Raw genomic sequence first — 21,447 nt, 5'->3', positions numbered from 1 at the left:
GGTGGATATTTTTTTTTTCTGAGTGCCGTCTCAGATTATTGCATGGTTTGCTTTTTCCGTAAATACTTTTTGAAATCTAACACAGCGGTTGCATTAAGAAGAGGTATATCTATATTTCCATGTCTAACAATTGTATTTATCGACATTTATAATGAGTATTTCTGTAAAATGATGTGGCTCTCTGCAATATCACCGGATGTTTTTGGAACTAGTGAACGTAACGCGCCAATGTATACTGAGATTTTTTTTTATATAAATATGAACTTTATCAAATAAAACATACATATATTGTGTAACATGAAGTCCTATGAGTGTCATCTGATGAAGATCATCAAAGGTTAGTGATTCATTTTATCTCTATTTGTGGTTTTTGTGACTCCTCTCTTTGGCTGGAAAAATGGCTGAATTTTTCTGTGAGTTGGTTGTGACCTAACACAATCGTTTGTGGTGCTTTCGCTGTAAAGCCTATTTGAAATCGGACACTGTGGTGGGATTAAATGGGCATAAAAATATAGTTTTTAAATACCCAGATTTTTGGACAAATATTTGACAGTTGTATCTTAAAGCATAATTGAGAAATAAATAATTGAAGTTGGAACATTTGTGACATTTTAGGATTACCCAAGCCTCCTTTAAGACGTTAAGCAACATTTGGTGATATATGAAGCTTTACTGCTTACTCTGTAATATGAGTAGTATTTTACAATCTATTGTTGAACATAATATACTCTTCGGTCGTATCAAAGTTACAGACTGGGATCTCTGGTAGTTTTAGAGTAGCAGAGAATATTTTATACAGAAACATTGGCATAGGGGCGGCAGGGTAGCCTAGTGGTTAGAGCGTTGGACTAGTAACCGAAAGGTTGCAAGTTCGAATCCCCGAGCTGACAAGGTACAAATCTGTCGTTCTGCCCCTGAACAGGCAGTTAACCCGCTGTTCCTAGGCCGTCATTGAAAATAAGAATTTGTTCTTAACTGACTTGCCTAGTAAAATAAAGGTAAAATTAAATAGTAGGCAATGTAACCAATCAAAACCCTCCTATTACTTGTGTCATTGCACATCCTGCAAATCACCAGCAGAGGGTGACCATTTTGAACCCATTTTCACATTCACTCTGTTGGTAATGTTTGAAATTGGATCATACACTGTATACGTACCCTGACAGTGGTGCGGCTGTCAAACGTAAAGGACTTGATCTGACCATTCTCCAGGAACACCTTCAGCACATTTGGTATGAGTAGCAAAGAGTCGTCCTTTAGCATTGTCTGTGAGAGAGAGACAGAGAGAGAGAGAGACAGAGAGGGTGGGCAGAAAGGGAGAGATGAAGAGAGGCAGAGAGAGAAAGAGAGGGAGAGAAAGAGAGGGAGAGAAAGAGAGAGAGAGTGAAAGAAAGAGAGGGAGGGAGAGAAAGAGAGACAGAGAGAGAGAGAGACAGAGAGGGTGGGCAGAAAGGGAGAGATGAAGAGAGGCAGAGAGAGAAAGAGAGGGAGAGAAAGAGAGGGAGAGAAAGAGAGAGAGGGAGGGAGAGAAAGAGAGAAACTGTAAAACCTGAGTGCCTCTTATAGCAGTATGAGAGAGGCAATATGAGGTATCTGAGAAAAAAACTTAAAAGGTCAAAATCGCACATCAACATGGTACAGTACATCTAATAAACCCCAGAGTAGAGGATCAGGGCTATAATTGAATGGTGTTGGAAGTCCGTAACTGTGGAAAGTGCAGATAGAAGTACCTTCCATATAAAAGCAGTGAAGAAGGAACCAGACTGGAGCTTCGAGAGTGCAATGGGGGAGCAATACCTTATTTGAACCGGGGCCGCCTGAATCTCTGCTTTAGGAACCCTGCCTGGATATATTGTGCTGTGATCAAAGAGAAGCTTATTACATTTCCTCAATACATCCATTTAATATGTATGTGCCGGTGTTGCGAGTACAATTGGTAGCTAGCTGGCTGAACAGACTATAAAGTGCAGTAGTTACGTAGGCCAGGGAACTGCAGGAGGCCTGATGACTCAAGGTTATTCTGCATTTATCAGCCACTCATCAGAAAAGTTTCCTCTGCTGGAGTTGAATTCAGTCCAGGTAGGGAGATGGGGCGTGACAGGTATTCACTCTTTCCGGAGGTACTGTGACTAGGAGGGTGAATGAGATAAGTGGAGAGAGTTGGTGACTCAAAGCCCCAGTCACACACCCACATCATCCACTGCTGGTCTGAAAACCACTTAGAGAACAGAGAGAGAGGAGGATGGGGAAGATGTACAGTATAGCCCCTCACAGTTACAGTATAGCCCCTCACAGCTATAGTATAGCCCCTCACAGTTACAGTATAGCCCCTCACAGCTACAGTATAGCCCCTCACAGCTACAGTATAGCCCCTCACAGTTCTGTGTAGCCTCTCACATTTATAGTATAGCCCCTCACAATTATTGTATAGCCCCTCACAGCTACAGTATAGCCTCTCACAGCTACAGTATAGACCCGTCACAGCTACAGTATAGACCCTCACAGTAATAGTATAGCCCATCACAGCTACAGTATAGCCCCTCACAGCTATAGAATACCCCCCTCACAGTTACAGTATAGCCCCTCACAGCTACAGTATTGCCGCTCACTGCTACAATCATTTCGGAAAGTATTCAGACCCCTAGGTTTTCAGGATTTCATCAATAATCTCTCTGTACTTTGCTCCGTTCATCTTTCCCTCGATTCTGATTAGTCTCACAGTCCCTGCTGCTGAAAAACATCCCCACAGCTTGATACTGCCGCCACCATGCTTCACCGTAGGGATGCTGCCACCACCATGCTTCACCTTAGGGTTGGTGCCAGGTTTCCTCCAGACGTGACGTGTGGCATTCAGGCCAAAGAGTTCCATCTTGGTTTCATCAGACCAGATAATCTTGTTTCTCATGGTCTGAGAGTCCTTTAGGTGCCTTTTGGCAAACTCCAAGCGGGCTGTCATGTGTGTTTTGCTGAGGAATGGCTTCCGTCTGGCCACTCTACCATAAAGGCCTGATTGGTGGAGTGCTGCAGAGATGGTTGTCCTTCTGAAAGGTTTTCCCATCTCCAGAGAGGAACTCTAGAGCTGTGTCGGAGTGACCATCGGGTTCTTGGTCACCTCCTTGACCAAGACCCTTCTCCACCGACTGCTCAGTTTGGCCAGCAAGCCAGCTCTAGAAAGAGTCTTGGTGGTTCCAAACTTCTTCCATTTAAGAACGATGGAGGCCACTGTGTTCTTGGGGACCTTCAATGCTGCAAACATTTTTTGGTACCCTTCCCCAGATCTGTGCCTTGACACAATCCTGTCTCGGAGCTCTACGGACAATTCCTTCAACCTCATGGCTTGTTTCTTGCCAATCAATGTCCAATCAATTGAATTTAGCACTGATGGATTCCAATCAAGTTGTAGAAACATCTCAAGGATGATCAATGGAAACAGAATGCACCTGAGCTCAATTTCGAGTCTTCTAGCAAAGGGTCTGAATATTTATGTAAATAAGGTATTTCTGTTTTTTATATATAAAATTGCAAACATTTCTAAAAACCTGTTTTTGTTTTGTCATTTTGGGGTATTTTGTGTAGATTGGCGAGTATTATTATTTTTTAATCCATTTTAGAATTAGCTTATAACGTAATTATAACGTAATTATAATGTAACAAAATGTGAAAAAGAGAAGGCGTCTGAATACTTTCCAAATGCAGTGTATGTAGCTTAGCGGTGAAGAGCTTTGGGCCAGTAACCGAAAAGTTACAAATCTGCCAATGTGCCCTTGAGCAAGGCACTTAACTCTAATTTCTTCTCTAAGTCACTCTGGATAAGAGCATCTGTTGAATGACAAAAATGTAATAATATTGAACAATTATATGATGAGAGGTAATGAAATGAATCCTTCAGTAAATGTGAGCATAATTTAGAATAGACTGACGTCCCTACAGATGTATCCACTACAGATGTATCCACTACAGATGTATCCCACTACAGATGTATCCCACTACAGATGTATCCACTACAGAGGTATCCACTACAGATGTATCCACTACAGATGTATCCACTACAGACGTATCCCACTACAGATGTATCCACTACAGATGTATCCACTACAGACGTATCCCACTACAGATGTATCCACTACAGATGTATCCACTACAGGTGTATCAACTACAGATGTATCCACTACAGATGTATCCACTACAGATGTATCCACTACAGATGTATCCACTACAGATTTATCCACTACAGATGTATCCACTACAGATGTATCCACTACAGATTTATCCACTACAGATGTATCCACTACAGATGTATCCACTACAGATTTATCCACTACAGATGTATCCACTACAGATGTATCCACTACAGATATATCCACTACAGATGTATCAACTACAGATGTATCCACTACAGATGTATCCACTACAGATGTATCCACTACAGATGTATCCCACTACAGATGTATCCCCATACAGATGTATCCACTACAGATGTATCCACTACAGATGTATCCACTACAGATGTATCAACTACAGATGTATCAACTACAGATGTATCAACTACAGATGTATCCACTACAGATGTCAGCCAGGCTACACTCTTACAAAAAAAGATATTATCTAGAACCTAAAAGGGTTCTTCGGCTGTCCCCGTAGGATTACTTTTTTAGATCCAGATGGAACCATTTTTGGTTCAAGGGAGAACTCTTTTGGTTCCTGGTAGAACCCTTTTGGGTTACATGTGAAACTCTTTCCACGGAGGGTTGTACATGGAACCCAAAAGGCTTCTCCTATGGGGACAGCCGAAGAACCCTTTTGGAACCCTTTTTTCTAAGAGTGTAGTTTAGAATTCCTCCTAGTCCACCGTGGCTTCTCTCTAAAACCCGAGGGAAATGATGGTGGCAGAAGTAAAGGTTGAATTTAGCATAACAGGCTGTGCTGTGTGACCCGAGTGTGGAGCAGAGCAGTGCAGGCAGGGTCTGTCTCCCAAATGGCACCCTGTCTCCTAAATGGCACCCTATTCCCTATATAGTGCCCCTGGCTCTCCTCAGAAGTATATACGGGCTCTGTTTTAGACGCAGCCATAGAGAAATGGAGCATTATGAGAGCCACAAGGGCTCCTTCCCAAATGGCACCCTATTCCCTACATAGAGCCCTATTGGCTCCTGTCAAAAGTGGTGCACTATGTAGGGAATAGGGTGTCATTTGGGATGCATCCATAGTAGATGTAGCCCTCATCTCTCTCTCCCTCTACGAAGATAAACTCCACATGCTCAGGTTAGGTGGTCTGCACTGATATGTAAGTCCAAACCAATCAATCCTCATTCCCAGCCTGATCCCAGGAGACGGATAGACATGATTAAACACTCTGCAGAAGGGGGATTGTTCGATCTTTACCAATCATACACCCAGGGGAGGAGGGACATCTCTCTCTCCCTGTATCAGGCCTCCACCCAGGGGAGGAGGAGCATCTCTCTCTCCCTGTATCAGGCCTCCACCCAGGGGAGGAGCATCTCTCTCTCCCTGTATCAGGCCTCCACCCAGGGGAGGAGGGACATCTCTCTCTCCCTATATCAGGCCTCCACCCAGGGGAGGAGGAGCATCTCTCTCTCCCTGTATCAGGCCTCCACCCAGGGGAGGAGGGACATCTCTCTCTCCCTGTATCAGGCCTCCACCCAGGGGAGGAGGAGCATCTCTCTCTCCCTGCATCAGGCCTCCATCCAGGGGAGGAGGGACATCTCTCTCTCCCTGTATCAGGCCTCCATCCAGGGGAGGAGGAGCATCTCTCTCTCCCTGTATCAGGCCTCCACCCAGGGGAGGAGGAGCATATCTCTCTCCCTGTATCAGGCCTCCACCCAGGGGAGGAGGAGCATCTCTCTCTCCCTGTATCAGGCCTCCACCCAGGGGAGGAGGAGCATCTCTCTCTCCCTGTATCAGGCCTCCACCCAGGGGAGGAGGGACATCTCTCTCTCCCTGTATCAGGCCTCCACCCAGGGGAGGAGGAGCATCTCTCTCTCCCTGTATCAGGCCTCCGCCCAGGGGAGGAGGAGCATATCTCTCTCCCTATATCAGGCCTCCACCCAGGAGAGGAGGAGCATCTCTCTCCCTTTATCAGGCCTCCACCCAGGGGAGGAGGAGCATCTCTCTCTCCCTTTATCAGGCCTCCACCCAGGGGAGGAGGAGCATCTCTCTCTCCCTTTATCAGGCCTCCACCCAGTGGAGGAGGAGCATCTCTCTCTCCCTGTATCAGGCCTCCACCCAGGGGAGGAGGAGCATCTCTCTCTCCCTGTATCAGGCCTCCACCCAGGGGAGGAGGAGCATCTCTCTCTCCCTGTATCAGGCCTCCACCAAGTGGAGGAGGACCATCTCTCTCTCTATATATGTGTATAGGAGGGGTCTACATGCAGTCTAATCTAGGCTATAGGTGAGATCTATGGTATTATCATGTGTGTTATTGATCCCTCTTAGCCCCCAGGCTGCTGTGTGTGGGTGTGTGGGTGTGTGTACGTCATGCATGAGGGGATGCTTACTTTCCTGGTAATGAAAGGCCACGAGCCAGTAACTCTCCCGTTAGCTCCCCGCAAACTCATGTGTTAGAGGCTCCCCAGTTATCTCTCCTGTTAGAGGCCCCCCAGTTAACTTTCGTGTTAGAGGGTCCCCAGTTATCTCTCCTGTTAGAGGCTCCCCAGTTATCTCTCCTGTTAGAGGCTCCCCAGTTATCTCTCCTGTTAGAGGCTCCCCAGTTATCTCTTGTCTTAGAGGCTCCCCAGTTATCTCTCATGTTAGAGGCTCCCCAGTTATCTCTTGTGTTAGAGGCTCCCCAGTTATCTCTCCTGTTAGAGGCTCCCCAGTTATCTCTCCTGTTAGAGGCTGACTAGTTATCTCTCCACCCCCCTGTGTGTGTTCCCTACAGGTTGTAAATGTGTCCAGACTGGCAGGGAAATGTAAAATGTAAACACTCTTACGACTTGTTAGCAACACACACCAGGGCTGCATCCCAAATGTCATCCTATTCCCTATTTAGTCATCTTATGCCCTTTTGACCAGGGCCCACAGGGCTCTGCACTATATAAAGAATGCGATTTGGGATGCATAGAGATGATGTTGAAACCAAGCAGCTGAAGCCTAACTTGTTATTCATAAAATGCACAACAAGCTGTCAATAGGAACAGTGAGAGATAAGCTTGTTGGCTTCCCTGTAGAGCCAACTTCTCTGGGCTTTGAGAAGAGAACTCAGTCTGCGTCCAAAATGGCACTATATTCCCTATATAGTGCACTACTTTTGACCAGGACACATAGGGCTCTGGTCAGAAGTAGTGTACTATGTAGGGAATAGGGTGCCATTCGGGACACTTATTCAGAGCTCAGAGACAGTAGGGAGAGGGCTTTCACAGCCAAGCAGGGACTTTACATGTCTGCTCTCAGCCAGCCTAAAACTGTAACGCTGCTGCTGCAGCTCAATTCAAAATGTGTCCAATGTTTAACAAACATCTTAGAAACAGTTTAGAGGCGCAACCTCTGCTATATCAGAGAGAGGGGACATCGATCTGGAGGAGAACAATTTATAATCAAAAGCTGCACTGTGTTGGACCCAAGGCTGTTTCGTATGGTGCAGGTAGTCAGCTACCCAAAGAGGAAGAGGATGTTCAGCCATGTTCAATCAGTCGGGAGACAGGCCCAGACCCAAGTTAAAGAGAGAACAAATGAAAGACAATGTTTTAGAGAGAAGTGGAGAAAGAATGAATAGTGAGAGAAATTGGTTTAGAGAAAAATAGAAAGACTATTAACGATTTAGAAAGCAAGAACAACATAGAAGAAGACATAAATGGAGAGAGAGATGGAAAGAAGAGTGCAGGTGTGAGAGAAGGATCACCAGCAGAGTGGTACTTACTGAGTCTGGGTCACTGAAGGATCACCAGCAGAGTGGGACTTACTGAGTATGGGTCACTGAAGGATCACCAGCAGAATGGTACTTACTGAGTCTGGGTCACTGAAGGATCACCAGCAGAGTGGTACTTACTGAGCCTGGGTCACTGAAGGATCACGAGCAGAGTGGTACTTACTGAGTCTGGGTCACTGAAGGATCACCAGCAGAATGGTACTTACTGAGTCTGGGTCACTGAAGGATCACCAGCAGAGTGGTACTTACTGAGTCTGGGTCACTGAAGGATCACCAGCAGAGTGGTACTTACTGAGTCTGGGTCACTGAAGGATCACCAGCAGAGTGGTACTTACTGAGTCTGGGTCACTGAAGGATCACCAGCAGAATGGTACTTACTGAGTCTGGGTCACTGAAGGATCACCAGCAGAGTGGTACTTACTGAGTCTGGGTCACTGAAGGATCACCAGCAGAGTGGGACTTACTGAGTCTGGGTCACTGAAGGATCACCAGCAGAATGGTACTTACTGAGTCTGGGTCACTGAAGGATCACCAGCAGAATGGTACTTACTGAGTCTGGGTCACTGAAGGATAACCAGCAGAGTGGTACTTACTGAGTCTGGGTCACTGAAGGATCACCAGCAGAGTGGTACTTACTGAGTCTGGGTCACTGAAGGATCACCAGCAGAGTGGTACTTACTGAGTCTGGGTCACTGAAGGATCACCAGCAGAGTGGTACTTACTGAGTCTGGGTCACTGAAGGATAACCAGCAGAGTGGTACTTACTGAGTCTGGGTCACTGAAGGATAACCAGCAGAGTGGTACTTACTGAGTCTGGGTCACTGAAGGATCACCAGCAGAGTGGTACTTACTGAGTCTGGGTCACTGAAGGATAACCAGCAGAGTGGTACTTACTGAGTCTGGGTCAATGAAGGATCACCAGCAGAATGGTACTTACTGAGTCTGGGTCACTGAAGGATAACCAGCAGAGTGGTACTTACCGAGTCTGGGTCACTGAAGGATCATCAGCGGAGTGGTACTTACTGAGTCTGGGTCACTGAAGGATCATCAGCGGAGTGGTACTTACTGAGTCTGGGTCACTGAAGGATCATCAGCGGAGTGGTACTTACTGAGTCTGGGTCACTGAAGGATCATCAGCGGAGTGGTACTTACTGAGTCTGGGTCACTGAAGGATCATCAGCGGAGTGGTACTTACTGAGTCTGGGTCACTGAAGGATAACCAGCAGAGTGGTACTTACTGAGTCTGGGTCACTGAAGGATCACCAGCAGAATGGTACTTACTGAGTCTGGGTCACTGAAGGATAACCAGCAGAGTGGTACTTACCGAGTCTGGGTCACTGAAGGATCATCAGCGGAGTGGTACTTACTGAGTCTGGGTCACTGAAGGATAACCAGCAGAGTGGTACTTACTGAGTCTGGGTCACTGAAGGATCATCAGCGGAGTGGTACTTACTGAGTCTGGGTCACTGAAGGACACTTGTTCTGAAAAGCGCACTTTGGGCGGGTTGGTTCTCAGATGGGCCTTCTTAGCTGCACTTATAAAGGCTGACTTAGGTGACTAGAAGAGAGGAAAGACAAAGACATTTAGGATTTATTAACGGCATTAACAATTCATATTAAGCAAATTAGAAAAGTTTTTATTACATTTTTTGCTTTGAAACCATATGTTTAAGTTTGGCAAAAACTTGATTTAGTTAGATGGTTAAATAATTGGGATGTTTTACATGAAAGTTTAATTACATGCCTGGCTGAATATGAGTCTGTCATTACGAAGGCAACAAAAAGACTACTACGTGTTTGTGCATCATTTAACCTTTATTTAACTAGGCAAGTCAGTTAAGATCAAATTCTTATTTACAATGACAGCCTAGGAACAGTGGGTTAACTGCCTTGTTCAGAACGACAGATTTTTGTCAGCTCGGGGATTCAATCTAGCAACCTTTCTATTACTGGCCCAAAGCTCTAACCACTAGGCTACCTGCCGCCCCAACAGTGCTTTTGAAACAGACTGTTGATACGAGAAATCCTAGTAGTACAGTTGCCATGCAGCCTATAGAGGTGATTGTGTTCAGTAGCACTGCACTGGGAAGGGTTATGGTTCTATGTGGAACCTCAATGACTCAAAGAACCCTTTGAGCCCAATGGTTATTTTAATTTAAAAAAAGGGTTTATTCTTTTTTTTGTGATAATTAAAGGTTATGAAGTGATGTAAATTTAGTAAAAATACTTCATTTTATTTATTTATTTTATTTCACCTTTATTTAACCAGGTATGCTAGTTGAGAACAAGTTCTCATTTGCAACTGCGACCTGGCCAAGATAAAGCGTAGCAATTCGACACATACAACAACACACAGTTACACAGGGAATAAACAAAACATACAGTCAATAATACAGCAGAACAAAAGAAAACAAAAAGTCTATATACAGTTACTGCAAATGAGGTAAGTTAAGGAAATAAATAGGCCATGGTGGCGAAGTAATTACAATATAGCAATTAAACACTGGAATGGTAGATTGGCGAGTCGGCCTGAGAATTGAACCCTGTGGCACACCCATAGAGACTGTCAGAGGACCGGACAACAGTCCCTCCGATTTGACACACTGAACTCTATCAGAGAAGTAGTTGGTAAACCAGGCGAGGCAATCATTTGAGAAACCAAGGCTGTCGAGTCTGCCAATAAGAATGCTGTGATTGACAGAGTTGAAAGCCTTGGCCAGGTCGATGAATACGCTGCACAGTAAATGTCTCTTATCGATGGCGGTTATGATGTCGTTTAGAACCTTGAGCGTGGCTGAGGTGCACCCATGACCAGCTCTGAAACCAGATTGCATAGCGGAGAAGGTATGGTGGGATTCAAAATGGTCAGTAATCTGTTTCTTAACTTGGCTTTTGAAGACCTTAGAAAGACAGGGTAGGATAGATATAGGTCTGTAGCAGTTTGGGTCTAGAGTGTCACCCCCTTTGAAGAGGGGGATGACCGCGGCAGCTTTCCAATCTTTGGGAATCTCAGACGATACGAAAGAGAGGTTGAACAGGCTAGTAATAGGGGTTGCAACAATTTCGGCAGATATTTTTTAGAAAGAGAGGGTCCAGATTGTCTAGCCCGGCTGATTTGTAGGGGTCCAGATTTTGCAGCTCTTTCAGAACATCAGCTATCTGGATTTGGGTAAAGGAGAAATGGTGGGGGCTTGGGCGGGTTGCTGTGGAGGGTACCGGGCAGTTGACCAGGGTAGGGGTAGCCAAGTAGAAAGCATGGCCAGCCGTAGAGAAATGCTTATTGAAATTCTCAATTATGGTGGATTTATCGGTGGTTCTACTTAAAGTCCTACTAAAGTGGTATTTTTTTGTATGTGTACGTTACTGTACTATTTATATTTTTGACAACTTTAACTTTTATTCCACTACATTCCTAAAGAAAATAATGTACTTTTTACTCCATACATTTTCCCGGACACCCAAAAGTACTAGTTACATGTTTAGCAGGACAGGACAATGGTCGAATTCACAAACTCATCAAGAGAACATCCCTGGTCATACCTACTGCCTCTGATCTGACCGACTCAATAAACACAAATTCTTCGCTTGTAAATTATGTCAGAGTGTTGGAGTGTGCCCCTGGTTATCTGTAAATGATGTCAGAGTGTTGGAGTGTGCCCCTGGCTATCTGTAAATGATGTCAGAGTGTTGGAGTGTGCCCCTGGTTATCTGTAAATTATGTCAGAGTGTTGTAGTGTGCCCCTGGCTATCTGTAAATGATGTCAGCGTGTTGGAGTGTGCCCCTGGCTATCTGTAAATGATGTCAGAGTGTTGTAGTGTGCCCCTGGCTATCTGTAAATGATGTCAGAGTGTTGGAGTGGGCCCCTGTTTATCTGTAAATGATGTCCGAGTGTTGGAGTATGCCCCTGGCTATCTGTAAATGATGTCAGAGTGTTGGAGTGTGCCCCTGGCTATCTGTAAATGATGTCAGAGTGTTGTAGTGTGCCCCTGGCTATCTGTAAATGATGTCAGAGTGTTGGAGTGTGCCCCTGGCTATCTGTAAATGATGTCAGAGTGTTGTAGTGTGCCCCTGGCTATCTGTAAATGATGTCAGAGTGTTGGAGTGTGCCCCTGGCTATCTGTAAATGATTTCATAGTGTTGGAGTGGGCCCCTGGCTATCTGTAAATGATGTCAGAGTGTTGGAGTGTGCCCCTGGCTATCTGTAAATGATGTCAGAGTGTTGGAGTGTGCCCCTGGCAATCTGTACATGATGTCAGAGGGTTGGAGTGTGCCCCTGGCTATCTGTAAATGATGTCAGAGTGTTGGAGTGTGCCCCTGGCTATCTGTAAATGATGTCAGAGTGTTGACGTGTGCCCTGGTTATCTGTAAATGAGGTCAGAGTGTTGGAGTGTGCCCCTGGCTATCTGTAAATGATTTCAGAGTGTTGACGTGTGCCCCTGGCTATCTGTAAATGATGTCAGAGTGTTGGAGTGGGCCCCTGGCTATCTGTAAATGATGTCAGAGTGTTGACGTGTGCCCTGGTTATCTGTAAATGAGGTCAGAGTGTTGGAGTGTGCCCCTGGCTATCACAAACTCATCAAGAGAACATCCCTGGTCATACCTACTGCCTCTGATCTGACCGACTCAATAAACACAAATTCTTCACTTGTAAATTATGTCAGAGTGTTGTAGTGTGCCCCTGACTATCTGTAAATGACGTCAGAGTGTTGGAGTGTGCCCCTGGATATCTGTAAATGACGTCAGAGTGTTGGAGTGTGCCCCTGGATATCTGTAAATGATGTCAGAGTGTTGGAGTGTGCCCCTGGCTATCTGTAAATGACGTCAGAGTGTTGGAGTGGGCCCCTGGCTATCTGTAAATTATGTCAGAGTGTTGTAGTGTGCCCCTGGCTATCTGTAAATGATTTCAGAGTGTTGACGTGTGCCCCTGGCTATCTGTAAATTATGTCAGAGTGTTGGAGTGTGCCCCTGGCTATCTGTAAATGATGTCAGAGTGTTGTAGTGTGCCCCTGGCTATCTGTAAATGATGTCAGAGTGTTGTAGTGTGCCCCTGGCAATCTGTACATGATGTCAGAGGGTTGGAGTGTGCCCCTGGCTATCTGTAAATTATTTCAGTGTTGGAGTGTGCCCCTGGCTATCTGTAAATGATGTCAGAGTGTTGGAGTGTGCCCATGGCTATCTGTAAATGATGTCAGAGTGTTGTAGTGTGCCCCTGGCTATCTGTAAATGATGTCAGAGTGTTGCAGTGTGCCCCTAGCTATCTGTAAATGATGTCAGAGTGTTGGAGTGTGCCCCTGGCTATCTGTAAATGATGTCAGAGTGTTGGAGTGTGCCCCTAGCTATCTGTAAATGATGTCAGAGTGTTGGAGTGTGCCCCTAGCTATCTGTAAATGATGTCAGAGTGTTGGAGTGTGCCCCTAGCTATCTGTAAATGATGTCAGAGTGTTGGAGTGTGCCCCTGGCTATCTGTAAATGATGTCAGAGTGTTGGAGTGTGCCCCTGGCTATCTGTAAATGATGTCAGAGTGTTGTAGTGTGCCCCTGGCTATCTGTAAATGATGTCAGAGTGTTGGAGTGTGCCCCTAGCTATCTGTAAATGATGTCAGAGTGTTGGAGTGAGCCCCTAGCTATCTGTAAATGATGTCAGAGTGTTGACGTGTGCCCTGGTTATCTGTAAATGAGGTCAGAGTGTTGGAGTGTGCCCCTGGCTATCACACACTCATCAAGAGAACATCCCTGGTTATACTTTTACTATTGATACTTAAGTATGTTCTAGCAATTACATTTAGTTTTGATACTTAAGTATATATATACCTGGTGACTTTCACTTTTACTTGAGTCATTTTCTATTAAGGTATCTTTACTTTTACTCAATTTGGACTTTTGTTACTTTTCCACCACTGAATGTACGGGAGGCGGCTGATTAGATTATTTTTGTTTGTTCACAGCTCTTTTTGTGCAACTGTGAGTGAGTGTGTCATTCCATTTGATCAAATCTGTTGTTTTACACTATTACATGTTATGTAGGACTTTGACCAGAGATGGTGTCTTGTGAAAGACTCACGGCCTTGTGTCAATTGCGAACGGTTGACTAAGTCAAGTTTCTTTTCAGGGAACCCCAGCTGTTCAACTTGTCGATAAACACAACAATAAAACCTATGGAATTTTAACAATATAATATAGTGATGAAACCAGATATGATATGTAGGGCTCTTTCCATGACATAGCCATAGACTGACCAGGTGAAATATATGATCCCTTATTGATGTCACTTGTTAAATACACTTCAATCATTGTAGATAAGGAGAGGAGACAGGTTGAAAGATTATTTTTTAAGCCTTTAGACAATTGAGACATGGATTGTGTGTATGCCGTTCAGAGGGGAATGGGCAAGACAAAATAGTTAAGGGCCTTTGAACGGGGTATGGTAGGAGATGCCAGGCGCACCGGTTTGAGTGTGTCAAGAACTGTAACCATTGGGGTCAGCATTGGCCAGCATCCCTGTGGAACACTTTCAACACCGTGTAGAGTCCATACCCAGACGAATTGAGACTGTTCTGAGGGCAAAAGGGGGTGTATCTCAATATTAAGGTGTTCTTAATGTTTTGTACACTCAGTGCAGCTCCGTTCTCCATAAAGGATCTATAAAGAACCATAAAAAAAGTTTTTTATATAAGGGTTTTTGGTGCTATATGCAGTATAACCTTTTTTAAGGGTTCTTTATAGCACCATACAGGTTCCATTTAGAACCGTAAAAAAAGTCCATATAGCACCAAAACGGTTCAGCCAAATAACCCTTATTTGGTACTATATAGAACCATTTGTATTTAGTGTGTGTGAAGAGTACTTACTGACAATCACGACACACAGTAAAAATAGTGAGAGAGAGAGAGAGAGAATGAGAGAGAGATAGAATGAGGGAGAGAGAGAATGAGAGAGAGAATGAGAGAGAGAGAGAGAGAGAATGATGGAGATATAATGAGGGAGAGCTAGAATGATGGAGAGAGAGGAAAGAGAGAGAATGAGAGAGAATAAGAGAGAATGAGGGAGAGAGAGAGAGAATGAGGGAGAGATCTGTATGTGTTGTTGTTTTGTGTGTGAGAGGGAGACATGGAGGGATACAGAGATACAGATAGAGTTTGAGAACTTCAAGGAGAAAAGGCGTGAGAGAGTAACGGTGAGAGAGAGCTGTGTATTGTTACCTGGTGAGGCTGCAGCACAGTGAGAACTATGGAGTCTTTGCAGCATCTAAAGAGAGGACAGAAAAGAGGAGAGGAGTGTGGAGTGGATTAGGTAACACCAGGGCTGTGGCTTTGGAAGAAACTGTCCTGTTCTTATCTGCTAGACCTCCTCTCTGTTCTCTGTGTTCTCAATGACTCATCTGTCTCATTATGTTCTATGGAACACATGAGGCTTAGAGAGACTATTTCTCCATGAATTTAGCCTTCAAACACACAGAACGACCACCGCTGTACTGCTGCTGCATTTACTGCAATTATTCTGCTCTTATGTGTTGTGTGAGTTCACACATTGAAAGAACTCAGGAAAACATTCCCACCAAAGTTTGTCCTGACCTAGACTCACATAAAGTGTAGGCTATAGACGAATAACAATCTAGAGACACATTGCGTTGGACTCGACTCATTCCTTATCTCCCCACACCTCCCACCCCTTACCTTCCTAACCAAAACCACCGCCCTCCTCCCTCCCCTCTCCCCTGTGGTGATATAAAGGATGTTACCTTACAAGGTCTATGACTCTCTCCCGGGAAGCCTCGCTCACCACCTCCTCATTGATGGCCAGGATCTGGTCTCCAGGGAGAAGCTTGCCGATGGACGGGCCGTCTGGGACAGCACACATACACACACAGGCAGAGGAACGCTTAGTCTATGAGTAATGGACACACAGACAAAGACATCAAACTGACAACACTCATATATCATCTCTCTCTCTCTCTATCTCTTGCTCTACCGCTCTATCGCTCTCTCTCACACACACACACACACACACACACACGCACGCACGCACGCACGCACGCACGCACGCACGCACACGCACGCACGCACACGCACGCACACGCACACACAGTTCCCTACCTACCTGCAGAGACGGAGCGTACAATGACTGGTCTCTGGCTGCCTGCTATGAATCCGAAGCCTTGGCTGGGGTGGCGCTGAATGCAGACCTGTCGAGCTGAAGCTGGGCCAGGAGTCAGGCTACCACTGTCCATACCATCCTGGCTCTCTTCTAACATCGCAGGGCTGCACCGGGAACACACACACACACACACACACACACACACACACACACACACACACACACACACACACACACACACACACACACACACACACACACACACACACACACACACACACACACACACTCAGAGTATGTAGAAATGTGTTGTGACCCTACGTAGGGAGGGAGTGTAGTGTACCTGTCACATGTGTTTGTGTGTCCATCCTGGACCTTGGCCATCCCCTGAGAGGAGGGAGGAGCATGGGACGAGGTCTCACAGAAAGGAGCTCGGTCTGATTCTCAATCATTCACCTGAGAGAGGAGGATGGACAGAGAGGGGGGTGAAGGGAGGAGGGATGGAGGGGGTAGGGCATTATATATGTGGTGGAGTGGAAGGGGGAGAAGGAGGGAAGAACATTAGAGAATGACGGGAACAATCACATGACTGAAGCAAATTCCAACAGAGCCTATAAGATTAAAGCCTATAAGACTTGCTGCAGAGTAAAACAATCAATTGTTATAGGCCAGGGGTATTCAGCTCTTACCCTACGAGGTCCGGTATAGACCAGGTGTATTCAGCTGTTACCCTACGAGGTCCGGTATAGACCAGGTGTATTCAGCTCTTACCCTACGAGGTCTGGAATAGGCCAGGGATATTCAACTCTTACCCCATGAGGTCTGAAATAGACCAGGGGTATTCAACTCTTACCCTATGAGGTCTGAAATAGACCAGGGGTATTCAACTCTTACCCTACGAGGTCTGGAATAGGCCAGGGGTATTCAACTCTTACCCTACGAGGTCTGGAATAGGCCAGGGGTATTCAACTCTTACCCTACGAGGTCTGGAATAGGCCAGGGGTATTCAACTCTTACCCTACGAGGTCTGGAATAGGCCAGGGGTATTCAACTCTTACCCTACGAGGTCTGCAATAGACCAGGGGTATTCAACTCTTACCCTATGAGGTCTGAAATAGACCAGGGGTATTCAGATCTTACCCTATGAGGTCTGGAATAGGCCAGGGGTATTCAACTCTTACCCTATGAAGTCTGGAATAGGCCAGGGGTATTCAGCTCTTACCCTACGAGGTCTGGAATAGACCAGGGGTATTCAACTCTTACCCTATGAGGGGAATCATCCACCTGGTGTCCCAGGTCTACATCAGTCCCTGAATAGAGGGGAATCATCCACCTGGTGTCCCATGTCTAAATCAGTCCCTGAATAGAGGGGAATCATCCACCTGGTGTCCCAGGTCTAAATCAGTCCCTGAATAGAGGGGAATCATCCACCTGGTGTCCCAGGTCTAAATCCGTCCCTGAATAGAGGGGAATCATCCACCTGGTGTCCCAGGTCTAAATCAGTCCCTGAATAGAGGGGAATCATCCACCTGGTGTCCCAGGTCTAAATAAGTCCCTGATTAGAGGGGAATCATCCACCTGGTGTCCCATGTCTAAATCAGTCCCCGAATAGAGGGGAATCATCCACCTGGTGTCCCATGTCTAAATCAGTCCCTGATTAGAGGGTAATCATCCACCTGGTGTCCCATGTCTAAATCAGTCCCAGATTAGAGGGGAATCATCCACCTGGTGTCCCATGTCTAAATCAGTCCCTGAATAGAGGGGAATCATTCACCTGGTGTCCCATGTCTAAATCAGTCCCTGAATAGAGGGGAATCATCCACCTGGTGTCCCATGTCTAAATCAGTCCCTGAATAGAGGGGAATCATCCACCTGGTGTCCCATGTCTAAATCAGTCCCTGAATAGAGGGAATCATCCACCTGGTGTCCCATGTCTAAATCAGTCCCTGAATAGAGGGGAATCATCCACCTGGTGTCCCATGTCTAAATCAGTCCCTGAATAGAGGGGAATCATCCACCTGGTGTCCCATGTCTAAATCAGTCCCTGAATAGAGGGGAATCATCCACCTGGTGTCCCAGGTCTAAATCAGTCCCTGAATAGAGGGGAATCATCCACCTGGTGTCCCATGTCTAAATCAGTCCCCGATTAGAGGGGAATCATCCACCTGGTGTCCCATGTCTAAATCAGTCCCCGAATAGAGGGTAATCATCCACCTGGTGTCCCATGTCTAAATCAGTCCCTGAATAGAGGGGAATCATCCACCTGGTGTCCCATGTCTAAATCAGTCCCCGATTAGAGGGGATTTCATCCACCTGGTGTCCCATGTCTAAATCAGTCCCTGATTAGAGGGAATCATCCACCTGGTGTCCCATGTCTAAATCAGTCCCTGAATAGAGTGGAATCATCCACCTGGTGTCCCAGGTCTAAATCAGTCCCTGAATAGAGGGGAATCATCCACCTGGTGTCCCAGGTCTAAATCAGTCCCTGATTAGAGGGGAATCATCCACCTGGTGTCCCATGTCTAAATCAGTCCCTGATTAGAGGGGAATCATCCACCTGGTGTCCCATGTCTAAATCAGTCCCTGATTAGAGGGGAATCATCCACCTGGTGTCCCATGTCTAAATCAGTCCCTGATTAGAGGGGAATCATCCACCTGGTGTCCCATGTCTAAATCAGTCCCTGATTAGAGGTGAATCATCCACCTGGTGTCCCATGTCTAAATCAGTCCCTGATTAGAGGGGAATCATCCACCTGGTGTCCCAGGTCCAAATCAGTCCCTGATTAGAGGGGAGTCATCCACCTGGTGTCCCAGGTCCAAATCAGTCCCTGATTAGAGGGGAACAATGAAAAAAAGCAGTGGAACTGGCTTGGAGGTCCAGAGTTCAGTTTGAGGGGTATAATCTATTATATTATAATCTAGGCTATTTGTTGTTATGAAACCTCCATTTTATTTCAAGCTACATTTGTGGTCTAGCCACAACACAGCATGGCTTCTACACAAGGGCAACAAATACGATATCACTAAACACACTCTCCATCTGGGTCCCAAATGGCACCCTATTCCCCTAGGGCTGTAATCAAAAGTAGTTCACTACATAGAGATAGGGTGCCATTTGAGATGCGACCTTTCTCCACATCTCCAACACACTCAATAGATTGCGTTCTACACTGAACAAAAATAGTAACACAACATGCAACAATTTCAAAGATTTTACTGAGGTAACATTCATATAAGGAAATCAGTCAATTGAAATAAATTCATTAGGCCTATGGATTTCCCATGACTGGGAAATATATATATTTCACCTTTATTTAACCAGGGAGGCCAGTTGAGAACAAGTTCTCATTTACAACTGCGACCTGGCCAAGATAAAGCAAAGCAGTGCGACACAAACAACAACACAGAGTTACACATGGAATAAACAAACGTACAGTCAATAACACAATAGGAAAACATCTATATTCAGTTAACGAGAGCATACAGGTCGCAGTAGTGGGTAGTAAATGGGGCTTTGGTGACAAAACGGATGACACTGTGATAGACTGAATCCAATTTGCTGAGTAGAGTGTTGGAGGCTATTTTATAAATGACATCGCCGAAGTCAAGGATCTGTAGGATAGTCGTAAAACAGTTGTTTTACGAGGGTATGTTTGGTAGCATGAGTTAAGGAGGCTGTGTTGCGAAATAGGAAGCCGATTCTAGATTCACAAATGGTGGTCACAAATACCTTAAAAAAAGGTAGGGGCCTGGATCAGAAAACCAGTCAGTATGTGGTGTGACCTCCATTTGCCTCATGCAGCGCGACACATCTCCTTTGCATAGAGTTGATCAGGCTGTTGATTGTGGCCTGTGGATGTTGTCCCACTCCTCTTTAATGGCTGTGCGAAGTTGCTTGACATTGGTGGGAACTGGAACACGCTGTCGTACACGTTGTTCCAGAGCATCCCAAACATGCAGAATAGTGTACATATCCTTGTTACAGGGGGCCGTGTATTATCATGCTGAAACATGATGTGATGGCGACGGAGGAATGGTATAACAATGGGCCTCAGGACCTCGTCACGGTATCTCTGTTCATTCAAATTGCCATAGATAAAATGCTATTGTGTTCATTGTCCGTAGTTTATACATGCCCATACCATAACCTCACCGCCACCATGGGGCACTCTGTTCACAATGTTCAGGCCAGTTGGACGTATTGCCAAATTCTCTAAAACGATGTTGGAGGCGGCTTATGGTAGAGAAATGATCTTGGCAAAGGAGAAATGCTCAGTAACAGGGATGTAAACAAATTTGTGCAAAGAGATACGCTTTTTGTGCGTATGGAACATTTCTGGTATCTTTTATTTCAGCTCATGAAACATGGGAACAACACATTACGTGTTGTGTTTATATTTTTGTTCAGTGTAGTTTCTTCCAAACCTTCTGACTCCAGATAAAGAATGTACACAGGATTGAACAGAAGAAGAGAGAGTGTGAAAGAGGATTTGAGGATGTAAACAGAGAGAGGGAGTGTTTACATGCACTGCAGGCCTTTTAAAAAAAATACATCTGTCAGAAAGCAAAGCACTTAAAATCTGTGTAAGGCAGAACAACTGAATGAACCTAGCTTTTAATGGCTCTAGTGATGAAGAGGCAGCTGAGGTCAACAACAACAACAACAACACATTCTCATTTCCAGATGCCTGTGTGGGAGTTAGAGTTAGAGGGAGGGACAGAGAGGATACACATAGATGAGGAGGGATCGAAAGAAACGGTGATATACCATTGTTTTATCTCCTTTTAGTGAGCTGCATATTCTGACAGTGTCTGCCTACAGATGAGACGCTGAATGGATTTTGAATGGGACAGATTGCATCTGGAGGACTAGCATCAGACACAGAGAGAGAAAGAGATAAAAGAGAGAGAGAGAGATAAAAGAGAGAGAAAGAGAGAGAGAAAGAAAGAGAAAAGGGAGAGAAAGAGAGAGAGAGATACTAGAGAGAGACAGATAAAAGAGAGAGAAAGAGAGAGAAAGAGATAAAAGAGAGAGATAAAAGAGAGAGAGACAGATAAAAGAGAGAGAAAGGGAGAAATAAAGAGATAAAAGAGAGAGAGAGAGAGAGAGAGAGAGAGAGAGAGAGAGAGAGAGAGAGATGGAAAGTGAGAGAGGGAGACAGACAAGGAAAAGTTAAATGTTATTCAGATACCGATGATCCATTTTACCCACAGTGTCGGGTCTGTGGAGAGGCATAGATAAATACAGGGATGAAAAGCCATCAATACATGAGCACAGGTGATTCAGTGGAGTCAAAGGTTGATATTTATGGTCTGTCACAATTGTTTTTCCTGATAACGACAGAAGGGCATTGGAGGAAAATGTCACCTCTCCAATCACAGCGCAGCGTTAATGATCCCTGACTAATCTATGACAGGCGATCAATTGACGATTTATATCCATTTCAAAGATCTCTCGTCAAGGGATA

The 21,447-nt window shown here is 45.3% G+C and overlaps 1 protein-coding gene across 1 annotated transcript in view; it reads right to left on the bottom strand.

Moving 5' to 3' along the window:
• LOC115124260 (FERM and PDZ domain-containing protein 3-like) overlaps window positions 1-16,429 on the bottom strand; it is a 39,885-nt gene extending 23,456 nt beyond the window's left edge. The window contains exons 1-6 of the mRNA XM_065019897.1: window positions 16,323-16,429; window positions 15,983-16,143; window positions 15,624-15,726; window positions 15,085-15,130; window positions 9,339-9,443; window positions 1,159-1,266 (exon numbers count right to left, since the gene is read on the bottom strand). Of these exons, the coding sequence (XP_064875969.1) occupies window positions 1,159-1,266; window positions 9,339-9,443; window positions 15,085-15,130; window positions 15,624-15,726; window positions 15,983-16,143; window positions 16,323-16,363 (564 nt within the window). The 5' untranslated portion in view covers window positions 16,364-16,429. The remainder of the gene's footprint in view (window positions 1-1,158; window positions 1,267-9,338; window positions 9,444-15,084; window positions 15,131-15,623; window positions 15,727-15,982; window positions 16,144-16,322) is intronic.
• Between the last annotated feature and the right edge of the window lie 5,018 nt (window positions 16,430-21,447).

The sequence above is a fragment of the Oncorhynchus nerka genome, linkage group LG6 (assembly GCF_034236695.1).
Source record: "Oncorhynchus nerka isolate Pitt River linkage group LG6, Oner_Uvic_2.0, whole genome shotgun sequence".
Classification (NCBI taxonomy): Eukaryota; Metazoa; Chordata; class Actinopteri; order Salmoniformes; family Salmonidae; genus Oncorhynchus; species Oncorhynchus nerka.
The sequence above is the reverse complement of the archived record's forward strand: the minus strand, read 5'-3'. Positions and strand labels throughout refer to the sequence as shown.